At 46.2% G+C, this 18,940-nt stretch overlaps 1 protein-coding gene across 4 annotated transcripts in view; it reads right to left on the bottom strand.

Annotated features, from left to right (window-relative positions):
* Positions 1-1,338: 1,338 nt before the first annotated feature.
* Positions 1,339-18,940, bottom strand: part of DCPS (decapping enzyme, scavenger) — a 66,431-nt gene continuing 48,829 nt past the window's right edge. For 2 of the 4 annotated variants that reach the window (XM_053367301.1, XM_053367302.1), the window contains exons 5-6: positions 8,307-8,417; positions 1,339-1,766 (exon numbers count right to left, since the gene is read on the bottom strand). In XM_053367301.1, the coding sequence (XP_053223276.1) occupies positions 1,500-1,766; positions 8,307-8,417 (378 nt within the window). In that variant the 3' untranslated portion in view covers positions 1,339-1,499. Of the gene's footprint in view, positions 1,767-5,746; positions 5,846-8,306; positions 8,418-18,940 lie in introns of those variants that run through there. The other 2 variants (XM_053367304.1, XM_053367303.1) reach the window with 2 other exon arrangements.

An 18,940-nucleotide genomic window follows, 5' to 3' on the forward strand; every position in this document is an offset into this window, starting at 1 on the left:
CAGCTGTGTGCCTCTGCACTGTAGGACCAAATGAATGATCTAACTGCACTCAACAGAAATCATCGCACACACCCTGCCACCCAGGAGAGGTTCCCTGGAAGGAAGGAAGGCTGGAGCAGTCAAGCATGTAGACAGGCAGTGGGGTGGCTTCCCCAGAGAATGGGAGCCTTTAATTATTGAATTAAGCACTTTATTTGTGGCCTGGAGTTGACAGACTCTGCAATGTTCTGCCGAAATCCGAGGCACCAGATGCCAATTTCTACTCCCCTCCACCTCTTGCCACACAACACATCCTGTTTCTTCTTCCCCTAGCAACAGGCAGTATCCCCAGCCCCCTCCCCGAAAACCCTATATAGTTCTGCCTCTGCCCTCAAAGCACTTCAGTGAGCATGCTCAGTTGTGATAGAACACGCTCTGTTTTGGGATGGAAAACTAGAAAGGGCCAGGAGGCCTCACACTGGACTGTGTTTGCTTGGTTCCAGCTTCCCCTGACTGTCCGTCCTTCTGGCATCCTTCTGGCGGGGGGGGGGCGACGACAAGGTGCCCCCTCCCTAAATATTTTATTCAAGTTGGCGCCACTGCCATGTAGGTTTATTTGGAATTATGATTGTGTGCAGCAGGGCTTACTCCCATTTTAATGTGTATATATAGGATTGCAGCCTTAAGGAATTTTAATTGTAGGAGGACCAGATCGCAATGTAACGATGCAGCATTTGGGATTATGGGAGGAAGGAACACAATGTATATATGGAGATACTGTATACTGAATCAGACCCATGAACCACTGAGATCACTACTATACATCCGGACTGGTTGTAGCTCTCTAGGGCAGAGGTGGGCAACCTTTTTTGGCTCCCACGGGTCAACTTTGACAGGTGGGCGGGAAATTCCACCTGACAATCACATGATGTCATTATGACATCTGGGTTTTCCTAAGTGTCTGACCGTCACCTGGCTGTCGGGCGCTTGGTAACCAGAGCATGAGGGGTGTTGTCAGCCTCATGCTTAGTACTTACTCTGGGAAGAGTCTAGGGACCAAAACATTGACAGGATTTAAAAAAACTCTCGCAATGTAGTGGGCACTATGGTAAAAACTGAGTTTTAAGAGAATATTTTACAATGCAGTTGGAAAAGAATATCTTGGGAAACCATGGAGGGAAGTCCTGGGATTCAGAGAATCCTATGTGTAGAATGTCTAAGATTTACCATATGTTGTTAAATTGTTAAAAGCAAAAATGAATACACACACCAAACATTAGGAGGACACCAGATTGGGGAGAGGTATTTTAACTAGGGGTGCCAAAGCATGCTCCCAAAAGGAAAACAAAAGTCAACACATCCAGAACATACCCATTTATTGACAGGACGGAAATGCTCCAACAGCAACACGAAATATAGCCTCCAATCTTACAAAACCATAAACAAAATGTCTTAAAAAAGCAATATAAAACGATCCCTATGAAACGTATGTACACTTAGTTCAACGGTCTTTTGAGAGTTTAGACGCGACCAGCTTCCTGGAATTTCTTCAACAGGGGTTCGTCTGCCCGGAGGGCGAAGGTCAGGGTGCATTTCTGATAGTACTGGGAGTCGCGCTCCAGGTGGTCGATCACATCTGAGAGGAGGTGGGCTCGCTCCACAGTGCATCCAGGAGCGTCGTAGCCGAGGGCGGTGAAATGCACATGGAGGTGGAAGTAGGAGGGCTGGTAGTGCAGGTAAACTCGCAGCTGAGCCCCACCAATGCCAAAGCGCTTCACTATGGCTTCCTGGAGGGAGGGGAAAAAAGGCTTGAAACCAGCAAGAGCCAACCTTTTCTGCAACCGCACCACAAATCATGCCAACATTATGAGATGCTCGTCTGCATTTCATACATCAGTCCAAATACTTTCAAAAGTGGCCATTACATCAGCACAAAACAGAAGAGTAAAAAGTGGTCTCAGTAAAGGCTCTGGCCCCAGGAAACCTGTTGAGCTAAAAGTCCAGGGCAAATGAAAGCAGACTCAGCTTGGCACTTAGAGGACATCTAACTTTGGCCTCCGGCCACAGCCATCACAGGTGTATGGTCTGCAGAAACTTGCCCAGAAGGGATTGTGGTCCTTGTACTGAAATGTTTCCCACCCCTGGTGCATCACTTTGGCAGGAACAAGAGACAGAGCCCTTTTGGTGGTGGCCCCAGATGTAGGGAATGCTCTTCTTAGGAAGGCGACCAGATGTTGGGGGGGAACACTCCCAGACATTGCCGGACTCCAACTCCCACAATCCCCCATCATGGGCCACACTGGCTGGGGCTGCTGGGAGAGCCACAGGTCCCCTTTCCTTGATCTAGATCCTTTCCCCTGACCTGGTATTGTATGTGTAGGTTGCATTTTATGTGTGCGGAAGTTTCACAAACTCACTCATTGTCTCCCTGATACTCAGTAGCCGTAAAAAGCAGAAAACCCCCGCAACAGACGCATCACGTGGGGCTCCTTCTGTTCTGCTCATCTGTTTTAATTCTTATTTCCCTTTGGCTACCTCAATAACAAGGCCCACTGGGTTGAGAGCATGGTGGGTGGAAAAGATGAATTGCTGGCATCTCTCCCTAAACAGGGACCTTGCTTGGCTTTTATTGCGTTCCATTCCAACTTTTATCACACTGGAGGGTTTGGCGAGTTACAGGCTCCCATTACCGGAAAGTGTAATCAAAGCTATAAACAGAGGCACTGAACTTGTCAGATCCCCTTCAGAAACACCAGGGCTCTTATTTTGCTTGAGAATGCAGCGAGCCTTGGCCCAGTCTCAGACTTCATCTCCTGGGAACTGTGTTGCAATTCTAGTCCGAATTCTTCCAGGGGGTAAAGATGGGGGTGGGAGGAGAATAACTACAAACATTGGTTTTACTTCCCTGACCCTAACTATACATTTTACTTGGAAGTAAATCCTACCGAATTCAAGAAGGGAATCGATTCACACCACTTGACCCCACCCCCAAAAAAGGTTAGAGGCGGCACAATGGGGCACGGAACACAAATAGCTCAGTGCACAGCAAAGGCCATCAAGCAAAAACCATTTTTGTCTGCCTCCAAGCGGAGGCAGCGTATGTCAGCTGACCCCTACAAAAACTCAATTTGAAGCTATCTTAGTTACCCTCTTGGAAAAGATCAGGAAAAAGAGGGAGGGAAAGTGAGAGAAAAGCAGCGCATTCCAAAATAAACACTCCATGGACACTCTCATTGGTTCTGGGAGGGGCAAACTCTGTTCCAGCTGAGGATCCCATTTCCAGCTTATTGCCCAAAATGAGCCAAAGAGGAACTGCGTTGTTTTCGCTCTACAGCCAGATAACCTTGACCACCATATAATAATAATAATAATAATAATAATAATAATAATAATAATTTATTATTTATACCCCACCCACCTGGCTTCATTTCCCCAGCCACTCTGGGTGGCTTCAAATTGAATATTAAAAACACAATACAGCATTAGATATTAATAACTTCCCTAAACAGGGCTGCTTTCAGATGTCTTCTAAAAGTCAGATAATTGTTTTTTTCTTTGACATCTGATGGGAGGGTGTTCCACATGGCGGGTGCCACTACCGAGAAGGCCCTCTGCCTGGTTCCCTGTAACCTCACTTCTCACAATGAGGGAACCACCAGAAGGCCCTTGGCGCTGGATCTCAGTGTCCAGGCTGAACGATGGGGGTGGAGATGCTCCTTCATGTAGCATTCTGTAAAGTAAAAACCCTTTTTCTTTTTGAGGGGTTTGTGTGTCATGAAACCATCAGTCTGTGAGAAAACCTATATATGTAAAGGATGTATAAATAAAACCTTGGCTTTACAGTGAGATGATAGGAACAGACATGTAAAGGAGGCAGTTTTCTGCACACAGGGATCACTAGAAATAGCCTAAGGGAGTGGGGCAGGGGGGCAAAGGTGCTGTCAAACTGGCCAACAGAGCAGAAAAATAAATACAGTAATGATGTGACTTAAGGCTACAACCCTCTGCTTACTTGCAACCAATACTTCCCACTTTTACATGTAAATTAATTTGTTTGGCACATACCCTTTATGCCCCATAGATTAATTTATGTGTAAAAGTGGAAAGGAGTGGCTGAAAGTCTCCAGCACACAAAGGACTGTGGGGAAGGAAGGAGGCAGAGAGGAGTTTGCGCCTCTGCTACTTAGCTAGGTACATCTCTGGAAGGAAGCCTGTCTTTTATGTAAAGAACTCTCCTATGTACAAAGCCTCTTCTAGCATGGCAGTCTAGGGTAACTGCTATCAGGAAAGATAATCCCTTGAATGGGACATCAGTTCTCTGATTTGCCTTGGAGATTTTCCTCTACGACAACAACCTACAGGAAACTGATCATGTTGCTCTATTCCTGGGATGCAGAACCTGCCCTGTCAATGTTTCAACTTTGCATAGAAATGTTGTAAAGTAGAGCCCTCTTAGCATTTTAGTCCCACGCTCCACCCCAGCATACACAGCGAGAAGTCTTATTCAGATAGAACTCTGCTCATATCCTGAGACTATGTGTGCTTTTTGGCTTTGTCCGGAACAATGATAGGTTTTTTTTTTAAAAACCCTGAGGAAATCAGGATAGCTCAAGCTAAGTATTTGTGGGAGAAGGGTATTTTTGTGTCTCAGCCAATATGCATAATGGAGTGTCCCCAGAATTAGTCCCCAGAATGTTTGCCACATCTCATGTAAGTACGTCCATGCCCTTGTTCAGTCAGATATTAATTAACTCTAGGAAAATTATAATCTAGCAGGACCTTTTCCCAGAAATTGTATTAAGCCTGGGGCACCTCAGTCAGCTGGCTGGGAGCTCAGATTGTTCCGGGGACTCTTGTGACTGAGCTACTACTGTATGGTGGGAAAGTTTCGTTGATATGGCTATAACAACTCTGTGCTTGATTTAACACAGTTGTCGTTTGCACCCAGTGTTGTCCTCAACAAGATCGCCTTCTATGTCAGACTCCAAACCCATCAGGAAGTCGCTTTCCTATAACAGGGCATTTCTCTGAACCCACTGTGTCCAGCCTTTCCCCACTGAGGCCCTTTCAAGCTCCACATCTCTGTCCAATTTAGCTTTGCATAACACTCAAGAGGCTGCTCTACGCTACTCTGTTCCAAGGTTCTCTGACCCTGTGGATTACTGCCAGAGGTCTGTCTTCAGATTTAGTTGGATCCCTACCCTTGCCTCCTCTCCTGGGTCTCTCAGTGATGTTTGTTGTTTCTCTGGAGCCAGTGAGGACCCTTGGGGGAAGCACAAACCAACATGGTCCCAAAAAGAAACTTTTTTCTATGCTGAAACTATGTAAGCAAAGTTCCAAGGCACCCAGAGTGGATCTGGATATGGCGGGGAGAAGCAGAAACAGATTGACCTGGCTCTGTTTAACTCCACTATCAAATAAATCAACAATTTATCCATTGTTAGGACCCAGTCATAGGTTATGGTGAAAAAATGTGAAAAATGGAATAATGGCTATTTTTGGTTGCACTGGTTCCAAGTTGCTACCTGTCGTTTATACAAAGGCAGTCCCCTCCCACCCTGGATAGAATATTTAAAAGACAAGTGAAAAGCCCATACAATTTTCATCTGTGTGCCTCTACTACTGGCTGAACAGGAAGCTAAGCAGGAAGAAGGAATTAGAAGGGGATGGATATATGCTAAAGCTTCCATTTTTGTTCACACAGATTGAAGAGATCTGCATCTACAGATGTAACCTAGGGAAGGTAGACATTGAAATTAGTTGGGTTGCAAGTGGAAAAAACTTATCTTATTCTGTCTTCCTGTTTAGCTACGTGCCTGAATCCCTGGGATTTCATTGGTACTTTGGAGTGCCTTGTGGTCAGGTTCTGAAGGAGGAAGCAGGTCTCAGTCAGGGTCTCTAGTAAACCTTCTTCAGCTCCTTGCCTCCTGCACCACCAGCCCCTCAGCGGACCCTTCTGTTCCAGCCTGAGCACTGTCAGCTGACCTCCCAGGCCAAGGAGGACACATACTTGTGGCTGACTGTTTCAGAAGAGCACAATGCCCCTACCAACCCTTGTTGAACATCTTCTATATTCATGGAAATAACCAGAAGACTTTATCAATGATATGCTGCTAAAATGCACCATTAGCTAGGAAAAACCTCTGGTTTCTGAAGCAATTAAGTGATGCACATGTCATTTCCAAAGCACAGATGAAAGCTGGGTGAAAAAGAGGGTGGGTCTCCTGGAGCTTTAATAGTTGTGCGCAAGAGAGAATTAAAATTAAAGGGGCAGGAGCTCTGTCTTGCTTTTCACCTGCCCACCCTACACACTAGGTGGGCAGAGAAGGGATAGCTTTTGCAAAGCTGATCTACGCAGCTCCATTCTATACCCATGTTTCCTTCAATGCAAGCCTCAGAGCTTGCTCCTGAGTTCAATGTGCACAGGACTGCAGTATCTCCCAGCCTTTCAGCCAATTCCTCCAGAATTGCCATGTGGGTGCCAGCTGTTCGGCACAATGCCACTCAATTCTGAAGAGTTCTGCGCAACATCTGGCCCCAGAGAGACACATTTCATTTTGTCAGTTTTGTCTGGCAGCAGGCAATTCATCACTAGGGAGAAATAATTGTCCCCAGAAGACTAAGAAGTGGTGGCAGAGAGAAAGGAAATGGGGAGGCGGCAGAGGGGGGAGGGCGGACCATAGGCAGGAGAAGCGGTAGATCCATACCATGGTGTAGAAACTGCTGTGCCTGAAATATTCAAAATAAATTGTGAAGAGTAAGCATGAATTCTTCTGGATTGCCAGCTGAGATGCTGACACGGGCAAATGACTCAAAAAATTCACAGGAAATGAGTAAGCAGCTAAAGAGGAACAGAGGGCCTTTCAGATGCCACCCCCCAACCCCCAAATTTCCTCTTGCTTCTGGTGCCAGTAAAGTTGATATGTGTATCACACATGTATGCTGGGGGATGGGGATCAGCTATAATCCTTTTTACAACTTTTGGCCCCTCAAATGCGGGTGGTGGTCAGATATGCTTTTTTAGCCCCAAAGAGGGAGAAACAAATTTTCAAAAGCAAAACCTTAAAGGAAAGTTCAAGGTTAGCACTGTTGTGAAGGGTGGAGAGAAGATGTAATGAAGAAAGCTGTGCTGTACCAAGTCAGGTTTTATTGGTCCATCTAAGCTCAATGCTGTCTACACAAACTGGAAGCGGCTCTCCAGAGTATCAGGCAAAGGCCTCTCCCATCCTTATCTAGAGATTCAATTTTGGATCTCCTGCATTCAAATAAAGTTCTCTACCACTGAGTTGGACCCTTTCCCAACTAGCATGCAGGTATTCGCTACCTGTGTGTTTGTGATTACTTACGTTGCGTGCAATTAGATCATTCATTTGGTCCTACAATGGAGAGACACAACATCACCTGCTCGTCTTCAGAGGAGGTTTCCCGTCACGGCTCTGGATTCATAATTGCAACCTACCTAGGGCTGCAATGGGGAACCTCCTTTGAAGGCAGACAGGCACTCCTGCTGTTCATCTCTGCATTTGGAGCCAATCAGGAAGGGGGGAACTTTGGTCCTCCGAATGCTGCTGAACTACAACTCCTACCATTCATGGCTATTGGGTCTACTTGCTGGGGCTGATGGGAGTTGTAATTCAGCAACATCTGGAAGGGCAGTGGTTCCCCACACCTGGTCTACATGAATTCTTCTTCTTCTTGAATACCCCCATATGCTCAAGCAGTACAGTGGTGACATACATGGCCTTTAAAAGTAGCGTAATAAAAACATTTTTTCAAGCTGTAGTGGGGGTCCAGTATCATTCTAATGATGTGTGGAAAGCAGGACTTGGTCACCACGACACTATCATCTTATTTGCCACCAAGGTGGCCAGCTTCAGCTGCAGCTCTCTGTTTAACAGCAGTTTGATCTACAGCCATGAGCTCCATGCCACAAAATATTGTTTCTTCCTGTTTTTTTTCCTTTTCTATATCAGGCCATTGTTAAATGCACAGTAGTAGGCTAGGGTTCCCCCTCTTTCATCTCCTTCATCAGTTGGCAACTCTATTATCCATTAATTTGGGGGAGCAGAGATTGCAGTTCCCCACAATGAAACAGAGCTGGTAATTGGGGGGGGGGAAGACACTCTGTGACTAAAATGTGACCTTGAGGAACGGCACCTGGATTGCCACAACTGCCTGCTTATTTCGTATACAAGTGCAAAGGTGTGTGAGAGAAAGAGAAAGCAAGGAGATAGTCAGCAACGAACGAGGAAGCTGGCGTGAATTCGGCTAATGCAGAACCAGGAAAGGGGAGGGGGAATCAATTAAAAAGAGATGAGGAGGCTCACCTTCCCTTCTCGTGAGATGTTCCTCAGCAAAGGCAGGTGCTCAGCAGTAAGATCCCTGAGTGACTTGATTCCCCGGCAGTGGCAGATAGCAATTAAGTATAAATCGTCTACCTGTAGAGACAGAATAGACGGCAGAGCTTAGGTACGCTGAGAAAAGATTATTAACTTCTGCCAAAGCAAATCAAGAATTCCAGGCACCCAGATAAAGACGCAAGGCAGAGGCCACCTACCTTTTCAGACCCACAGACACATTTATAAACCAGAGCATGTTTATTGGGAACCACATAGCAACTGAAACCAAGCATACACTTTCACCTAGAAGCAGCCAATATGGTGCCTTCCAGATGGTGTGGAATACAACTCCCACTAGCCTCAGCCAGTATGGCCTATAGCCGTGCATGATGGGAGTTGCAGTCCAAAGCATTTGGACAGCTACCTCTGCCATAACCTATTCTATTGGCTACAAGAGAACGCCTCTTTCAAGCCTACCCAGAAAACACTCTGGGTGCCAAGGAAGGCCTTGGTGGCAGGGAAGGCCCAGCTGACAATACCCCTTGGAAGGCTCAGCGTTAGTAAGAAAGGGTCCTTTGGCAGCACGTGCATGTGCCCTTTCACCTGAATGGGATAAAGACACCCTGAAGGCAGGGTCAATGACACCTAAGACAGTGGCTCCCAGAGGGTGGTGGTTGGCTGTTGAATGCATGCATAAGTGTCTGCATGTAAAGGTAAAGGGACCCCTGACCATTAGGTCCAGTCATGGCCGACTCTGGGGTTGCGGCGCTCATCTCGCTTTATTGGCCGAGGGAGCCAGCGTACAGCTTCCGGGTCATGTGGCCAGCATGACTAAGCAGCTTCTGGCGAACCAGAGCAGCGCACGGAAACACCGTTTACCTTCCCGTCGGAGTGGTACCTATTTATCTACTTGCACTTTGATGTGCTTTCGAACTGCTAGGTTGGCAGGAGCAGGGACCGAGCAATGGGAGCTCACCCTGTCGCGGGGATTCGAACCGCCAACCTTCTGATCGGCAAGCCCTAGGCTTTGTGGTTTAACCCACAGTGCCACCTGCGTCCCTGTCTGCATGTAGACATACGTTAAACACTCACAGCATCAGCAACAGCAATAATAGAAACCACCTTGTTAGGAAGACAGACTGATTTTCTAGACACACGGGGTTGTATCAAATGTTAGTCACACGAAGACGCACTGAAGTTAACGGACATGACTAATTTAGGTCCTTGAATTTTAATGGGTCTATTTTGAATAGAACTTAAGCAGAACCCACTAACTAACCCAGCAGGCTAGCAGAAGCCGGCCCAGGGGCTCCTGCTAGTGCAACGGGGCTTCCTCTGCTCTCCCCCAAATCTACTCTGGAGAGTCAGGAGAACCCGCAGAACTGTGGATGAGCGAAGAAGGAAAGGAGGATTGTTCTGTCCGACAAGCAGAAATAAAAGAAGTGCCATGCTGATTTCCTACCATTATGTTTTTTTATGGATGAGCACTTAATTCTGTAATACCATAGCAGTTTTTCCATAGGATCTGTTGCTTGCGCTAAACAGGCCTTGGCAGATTGCGGAGGGGTCCCTTGGTGGCATTTGCAATAGAAGTCGGAGAGGCATCTTTGGGGTTGTGTGAGTTGCGGCAGGTGGCACGAGTGAACATCCCTTTTCCTGGGTAATGCTGCCTTCCTGGATGATAAAGGCAGAGCTTGTTCCCCAGGTATTTTCCAGCAAGATCTCCAACACTCTGAGAGAGCAAATGCGGAAAGTGAAACATTTGATATCTTCCGAGATTGCATTACCGATACTCTGGGACGGGCTCCAATCACTAGGGCGCTCTAAATAACTCTTCTCAATAATGAATGGATCGTTTGACAATGTCAACTTTGTCAGAAACGTTGCTTCAGAGCATATTTTGGCTAGACTTCCAGCGTTTCCCTGAATACGTTCAGGAATGAATGTTAAAACATCTGGATATAAAAGTTGTTTAACTCCCAAAGGAATGCTGCACATCACCGTGGCCCACTCAAGGTGCACAGAAGTTGCTACAAGAAAACCGATTGCAATAATTAGAGTGAGGTGGTGCTGACAGCACATGTAATTTGCCTAGCTGGGGTAAGCTTTCTTCGCATTTTTCATTGTCTGGTTCAGGTTTCTAACCCCTAGGTATGTGGGAAGTAGGGTTGGTGAGAGCATTCTTCAATCGCTTAGCTTGGAAATCCTTCCACCTCATCCCCTCTGTTGCAATTTTGATATCTTGCATGGTTTTGATTGGTTTTATGACCTTTTATTGAATTTTACCAGGGGTTTTTTTAAAAAAAAAATCTGTTGTCCTCTGCTTTGGGGGACTGCCCCATAAGCTGCACCCCTCACTGAGCCTGCTCCCCCCCCCAAGTGTTTTTGGCTGGTTGGAATGTGTGTAGAAGCTAACCTACTTATCAAGGCACATATTTACATTTTTTGTTCTGCCTACTTTCCCCTCTGCCGATCCCCCATGTCATGTGACCCACCAGAAAGAAATGATAAAAATCCCCTACTTCTTATATTAAAGAAAGCATCGTCATCACATGCAAGCAGCAACAACACAAAATATAGCTGAAACGTTTTGTATCATGTCAGAGAATGGGCGACCCAACAGCTGGGCTGAAATACCAACTTCACTTTGGACCCCCATATGGTGGCACTGGGAAGAAGGCCACCTCTCAGGTTATGTTTCCCCACTTTTAAATTGGAAGCATTAAAAAAAAGGCTTGGAAATCCCGGGCTAAGGAAGCATACAATGAGATGATGCTCTGTTTCCAGATAATCTGAAATTCTATGTTGGGAAAGGTGAATCCTGCAACCTGTACACATTATGCAAATTATGTCTTTCTTTCTAGTGTATAGTTGTTAATTGGGCATACCTTATTCTGATTTGGCTAGTCATGGAGCAAGGGGGAAGGCAATGAAACCATACTCTCAACCATTAGCTATCTTATTCAGCTTTCCTCTCCAGCTTCTCCGATTTCAGCAGGATTGTGCTCCCTCCACTCAACCTTTCTGTCAAGTCTCAGAATCAATAATAGATTATTCAGAAAGCCTGGAGGCAGCCTCACGAAATGGGTTTGTAGACTATGTCATACAGTACCTACCTGGAGGTATAACTTGAGATAAGTGTCAGAGAGTGTGTGTGCAGAGAAGGACTGTATATGGAGTTCCTTGGAGGAAAAATGGAATATAAATGTAATAATAATAATAATAACAAACATTCCAGTGATCTACATCGCACAGGCAGCCTCCACGAGTAGAGGAGACTCCCTGCTTCAGATAGCTGCCCTCCAGCTTGCAGAGGACCAAGGGGATGGGACTGGGTGGGGGGAAAGCTATCCCACTTCTCTCTGCAGTCGCCTCCCAAATATATGTGAAATTCCTAAATCAGAGTAACTCCTGAAGAGGGCGTAAGAAAGTGGGGTGGGGCACACACCTGTAAACCAGGTGGGAGGTTTCTTTTTTAAGCAAAAAGATCTTATGGTGGCTGGAGGAGACAAATGACTAAGCCACCTGGGAGCTATTCGGCAATGCAGAGGTAGAGGAGCATGACTGGAAAGGAAAACCATAGAAATTGGATGTATACATAACACAGGTTTAGAAATCGAACACTAAAGCACTTGATGTGCAGCCAAGTAGGCATATAAGCTCTACGTACAATGGCCACACTCTGAATGTTAATCTATATAATTCGCAGTGGGTTTCGAGCAGGGGCAGATTAAGACTTTTAGAAAAGGAGGAGGAAGGACGAGACACATAGATATAACAAGGGCAAAGAGAACCATCCAGTTTCCTGGCTCACACACCAATAATCTATTTTTGGGTATTCCCAGGGAATGAGCCGTCCAAATAACTCAATGGAAAAATCCAAGTTTTTAATGTAACTTGAGATAGTATCCCTTTCTCTCTCTCTCTCTCTCTCTCTCCCAAAAATCTCAAAATGGAGCATAAATATATTCCCAAAATGGCACCATGAGGATTGTACATACTCAGCAGGCACAGAATGCTGATGACTGTTGGAAGGGATAGGAGGAAAACAGAGACTGGGGCTGCCAGGGAGAACAGAATGGGGCAGCTTGAACCAGGAACAGAAGTACAGTGGTACCTCGGGTTAAGTACTTAATTCGTTCTGGAGGTCCGTTCTTAACCTGAAACTGTTCTTAACCTGAAGCACCACTTTAGCTAATGGGGCCTCCTGCTGCTGCCGCACCACCGGAGCACAATTTCTGTTCTCATCCTGAAGCAAAGTTCTTAACCCGAGGTACTATTTCTGGGTTAGCGGAGTCTGTAACCTGAAGCGTCTGTAACCCGAGGTACCAATGTATATGACATGGCAACATTTTGTTGTTGCTGTTAAGCACATCAACTACCTAAAATTTTCTTAGTGCTATAGAGATATTAAAATATATCTGTGCAGTGCTCTTACAATCCTTGCTTGCGGTTCACAATCTAACGAACACGATACAAAAGGAAAAAAGGCACGGGGAAGGAAGAGGAAAACAAGCATCGAAGTGTCTGCTCCTTCACTGGAGGATGCCCTCCCTCTGAGCACAATACTTTTCCTGGGGGGCAGGAGGTGGAGTAATGGCTGCAGATGACATAATGTGCAATGCTAAAGGCCTCATGCAGCTTCAGGGGGTTGGGAGCTAACTGTGAAAACTACCCGAGGGGTGTGTGTTATTTGCTGTGTTTCACACAAAAAACCCACCACATGTAGTCCAAACTTCAGGTGCCGAAGTCTTCTAGCACCGAAAGAAGATTTCTGCATTTGAGGCCATCAATGTGATCCAGCAGAAAGGGTGCAGGATCTGGGAACTCTTCTTTCAAATGTGGGTCTCCCCAGGATTTCACGAGTTGGCCCTGGGTATAGGCACTGTCCCCAGTTCCTCCATTCTGATGCCCCACTGTCCTCAGTCCCACCCCCACCCCCAATTTCTGTAGTTGTAAGATCATGACACCCCACCTATAACAAATGGGATAACAAAATCCTGTTAACTGGTCTGAGCCCAAGAGATAAAGGGGGTTATTTATACCTGTAAGCCACCCAGAGTGGCTGAGGAAACTCAGCCAGGTCGGCAGGGTATAAATAATAAAATTATCATCATCATCATCATCAAACTAAAGTAAATAACTATTTTTTAAACCACCCAAATGCAATTGCTCTTTTGGTTATTTCTTAAAAAAACAAATCAGACACAAATGAGGAATGCGGTCTCTATGCAAAGTGTTAGAAACATACATGAAAGAGAAGTGGAGCTTCCAGCTGTTGCTCAAGCACTTGAATTCTTAGAAGTGCTTGCAACTAAAAATACCTCTCACCCTTTCAAGTCTGGAACTGGCAACAATCCAAGGTGAGATTTGGAGCTCTGACCGCATGCTGCTCTGCACTGGAACCAGGGTAACAATTAGTCATGCTGAAAGAGCAACGAACCAGCAGCTAAGTCTGAGGAGTGTGAGAGACGACCCTTTGCGGAGTTCAGATTGGTCACGTTCCAGCCAGAATAAAATAATATATTGGGCCCAGATTGAGTCCACAATGAGGGGCAGTTTACAGTTACTGCAAATGCTGTTTATTTCACCCTGGTAGGTCCTCAACGAGCCTTCAAAAAGCCTTACAGAGCAATCCAATTCCCACCTTGCACCTTGGTCCTCCCTTCAGCTCTCCAGGCTGAGCTGGCCTCCCACTGGCTGCCACAGTGGCTGCAGCCACCATGAATGACGAGGCTGTGGCTGTGCTTCCGCAAAACCTTGCCGGTGGAAGTTCTGATTATGCCCTGAATCTGGTACGTTCTCCCCTTCTCCCTTCCCCACTGAATGGCGGTTACCTTGTTCTCTTCCTAGTCGGAAGCAAATCACAATATACTGTTTTGCCTGATCAGCCATTTTGCCTGGTTTGAGAAAGCCCACCGTTTCAAACTAACTTATGATGGTTCGCATGCGTTCTACAAACCAGGTTTTTAAACCACGATCAAACCCTGGTTTCCAAGGGAAGCACAAACCATAGTTCACTGGCTGATATGACGCAAAACATTACTATTTGCCTCAAGCTAAGTGTAAGCCAGTCACAGGGGCACCTAGGAGATGCTGCGATCCACGGGCCCTATTGGGAATAGGCCAAAATGGAAGAACCAGTTAAGAGCAAGATAGCTTAAAGTACAGAAACTTCAGCTATTTATTGAGTTTAGGCTTTGTTCAGATCCAATCTCACAGTCCATTCCCTGGGCAAAACAGGCTCCATTTCCCCCTGAGGGATCAGAGCGATAGCAAGCTCTCCCCAAACCTTTCTCCAGGCTGGGGTCTTCTCCAGTAAAATCAGCTGTAGATTCCAGTAATTCAGTCTGGCCCCAGTAAGATGGACAGTTCTGTGAACAGAATCACCCCAACTTGTGAGATCTGTGGTACCCCAATGGTCTATTTCCCAGAGCTATACTACTTAGGGACCAATTCGTTCAGTGGGTCTCTTCCTAGCCCCTCCTTGGGAGATCCTAGGGTCACACCTAGTGACTCTACCCCAGGTTTTTCTCTGAAAAAAGCTGGGATGATAGGGGGAGATTCTTATCAGAGGCCCCAAAACCTCCTTGCAGCTTCAGTGGTGTCAAGAAATGACACCCTCGGGGCTCTGCTCCTCATCCCTCCTCCAGCAGCCGAAAACAGCTGCCTCTGGGCTATTTAAATCCAAGGGCTTTTCATTAGTCCAACGTGAAAGCTGCTGTTCTCTGTCCCTCCCATTTCTTGACTGGGCTGCTGCTCACTCCTACAAAGGTGGATTGGGGACTTCTTATATGAGCAGTCATGGTTGACACCTGTCTGCCTGAGATGATCTCCTATGATGGTCTACTAGGAAAGAAGAGAGGTGATGTCTGTGAATGGGGGGATGTAGGGATGAGAGGAAGAGAGTGAACAAGCTCAAAGCTCATTGAAGGCTCATCCTTGTAGTCTGAACCAGCAATGCATGAGCAATGGTTGCTTGAAATCCAGATCAGTAGCTGAAATGGATTTTCAGTGTTTCATGGTGGGGCTTTGGCCACCTCCTACATCATTGTCTCATTAGATTTGTGCATCGCCTACACCAGTCCCTCTAGTGATAGGTAGCAAGCCCTACGGCCACATTACAACCATCAAAAATTAGGAGATGTTAGCTCCTACCTTAAAAACTGTGCCAGTGTTTAAAACTAATAAAACTGCTAAATATTACTAAAAAGATCCAGGGAAAAGAAAGAAAAGTAACCTCTTTGTCTGGCGCCAAAAAGATTGCAAAGAAGGCATCGAGTGACCTTAATTGGGGACAGCATTCTATAGGCTGCATCTGGGGTGATTGACCATAATTTATACAAGTCACAGAACTGATATTTTCCTGGTACAGAATGTTGCTGGTTTTCTTTTTCTTAGCACGAAGTACACACATCCCTGAGCACAAGCTGTTCCTTACTCTGGGAAGAGTTCAGTAAGTACTCCAGCTGAATCTCCGCCACACAGCCTTCCTATTTTAGCTTCAGGATCTGCTGTTGGCCCAAGCCCACACACTAATGGCATGGCTTGGACATTGAACCATGGGCCACCTGCATCCTGCCATGGCAGAACTGGCCGTTTTGGTTGCCCTTCAGGCCCCTGGATGGAATAAATCTCTTTTTTCTGTAGTACAATTATTAATTTGATTGACGTGGATCCCACCTCAACACATGGGCTGGACAAGATGTCTTCTAATTCCACCCGGCAACAGCTGTTGCTTTGTTTAGCAAGCAGCTTCCGTGAAAACAGCTTGTAGAGATCGCTTGACAGTTCAAATAACATCAGCTCCAAGGTTGCTCTTCTTATATTGAGGTCACAGGTCCTCTGAAGAATTTCAGATTGTCAAGGTGCACCCCCCCACCCCACACTTATTGCTGTCCTCCAATAATTAAAGGCCTGAAATAAAGTCCCCTGCCTTTCCCAATTAGGCCCCCCACCCATCCCGGGGGGAACTCCCCAGTGAAGTATGTTTCGAAATCCTACTGTATTAGGATTGCTTTTGAAATTCTTCTGGATCCTCCCCTGTCAACTGGAAGCTCAGAAAGCCATGGGAGCTTTCGGAGAAAAATGACTTGGCTACGTAATCCATGCTCTAGTAACTCCCAGACTGGATTACTGCAATGCGTTCTGAATACTGATCACTGACTGTAATAAAGAGATTGACTCCAGTGTGCTCCTATGTGGGGCCATGGGCTGTTCGCGTCTGGAGGATGCAGGTGGAGGGTTTGCCAAGAATTCAGGGAAGGGCTCCAACGGGATGTGGAAGACTTTGCCAGAATAGGGGCAGCCTGACAGCGAATATCCAGGATGTATGTCCTTCAACCTGCTCTCTTGCCTCATCCCACCTCCTTCTCAGCTGTCAAAGTCTCTCTCTGACACTTCCACAGTGCCTGTCGTGCCACCTACCCTGGTGGCATCAGACACTGGTTGTAGCCCTGCCTCTCCAGGGATATTCTGCTGGCACCATCTGCCTCCCTAGGGAAGAGACAACTTCCCCGTTACCTAGATCCAGGAAGCGCCAAAGGCGGCGAGAACAGATGGCACAGAAGGAGATTGCAGAAATGCTTGCTGTTGCTGCACTATGTTGAGCCTGCCCCATTCCTATATATAGGATACCAAGAAGGTGTGCCAGTGTTGGATCAACATCTAAAGCTTTGAGATTTGGATCACCTGCCTTTGTTGCAGCTGTACGTAGGATTAATTATGTGCATTGCCTGAAGTGCCGCATGCCAGCGATTTGCACATGCATTGCAGCAATCTAAACATGGAAGCCTTTTGAAAGAATTCTTGTTCTTCAGCAACTGGGAGCCAGGAGAGGCTGCCCTTTGAAGACGACTTGGAAACTTCAACTGGTCCAACAGGCATCAGCCAGATTACTGGTTGGGGTTCCACTTGTAAATCACATAATCCCTGTTTCAAGGCAGTTACATTGGTCACCAGTTTGTTTCCAGCCCTAATTTGAGGTGTTCATGCTAGAGTTTTAAACCCCAAATGACTTAGAGATTGTGTCCTTCCCTACAGACTCTCTTGGGTGTTAAGATCAGCAATGGGGGGGGCCCTCTTGGTAGTTCCACCCCCCTGAGAAGCTTGTGGTATGCTTGCCCAGGAGCGGCCATTCTCTGTGGCAGTCCTAGGTTTTGGAATTCCCTCCCCGCAGAGCTGTACCTGGCACCTTCATTATACGGATTTCATTGTATGCTGTGTCTCTTGCTACTCACAAAAGCCTTTCAAAATCAATTTAAAAAGCAGCAGCAGGTGTGTGTAAAAATAATAGTTAAAGGTAAAGGTAAAGGGACCCCGACCGTTAGGTCCAGTCGTGGCCGACTCTGGGGTTGCGGCGCTCATCTCGCTTTATTGGCTGAGGGAGCCAGCGTACAGCTTCCGGGTCATGTGGCCAGCATGACTAAGCAGCTTCTGGCGAACCAGAGCAGCGCACGGAAACGCCGTTTACCTTCCTGCCGGAGCGGTACCTATTTATCTACTTGCACTTTGATGTGCTTTCAACTGCTAGGTTGGCAGGAGCAGGGACCGAACAACGGGAGCTCACCCCGTCGCGGGGATTCAAACAGCCGACCTTCTGATTGGCAAGTCCTAGGCTCTGTAGTTTAACCCACAGCGCCACCCGCGCCCCCCCCCCCCAAAGATAAAGGCAGGAAAATCCAAAGATGAGGTGCAATCACTGTCTGGAAGCCAATGTTAGCAAAAAAACAACAACAAAAAACAACCTCTCAGCAGACCAAAATGATTTTGATGAAGAAGAAGCATAAAGGAGATGATCTCTATGATATAAAGGACCCAAGCTTATGACTGCTTGTTTGTTGAGCGTGCAAAGGTGCCGATTGGTCAAGGTGAACTTTTCTGATCGAGAAGACCAAATTATGCTTTTTCATCACTTGCATTTTAGAAATAGGCAACCTTTTTCCTGGTGGTACAGCTGTTTATAGGGCAACTGTCCTTTTATATAATACCTTAAGGCAGAGTGAAAAGCTCTCAGGCATTATCAGGAATGGAATGATTAATTTGGTCAATTAAAAGTATTGCTGCAAATCCAAGCTTGCAGATTATGAAAATGAGGCTTTGGCAAGTCAAACGTTAACAGAAATTGTAGGAGATGAAATAAAAACAATATTTCTGTTAGATCTGTCAGGATCCAAAGAATGCCAAAATGTCAAATTTCTAGCCTTTGCCACTGTTTTCATTTTTACTATAGGGAGCTTAAATGGGCATCTATACTGATGACCACTTCCCAAACCTAGTAACAGTCAAATTTTGTTTTTGTTTTTTTACTGGAAGTTGGTGCATTACACAACAAAAAGAAAATGTACCATATCTGGTACTGCATGCTGCTCTATATAAAGAAGGTTTTTTCGCAATCCAGGCAGCTGTAAACAGGCATTTTTAGAAGTCTCATTCTACAGATGGCAAAGCATTGTTCCAAAAGAGCAGGGGAAAGGGAGTAGAGCTTCAAGTCAGGACTCATGTAATGTCCTCAAGAGGCTGAAGGGTGGGGTAAGCACACTGAATGCAAAACCGCATGTCCTCCAACATTACACAGATCATCAGCAGGGAGACTCATTTAATTCCTAGGATCCCTGTTCTCC

This window comes from Podarcis raffonei, chromosome 15 (genome assembly GCF_027172205.1).
Source record: "Podarcis raffonei isolate rPodRaf1 chromosome 15, rPodRaf1.pri, whole genome shotgun sequence".
Lineage (NCBI taxonomy): Eukaryota > Metazoa > Chordata > Lepidosauria > Squamata > Lacertidae > Podarcis > Podarcis raffonei.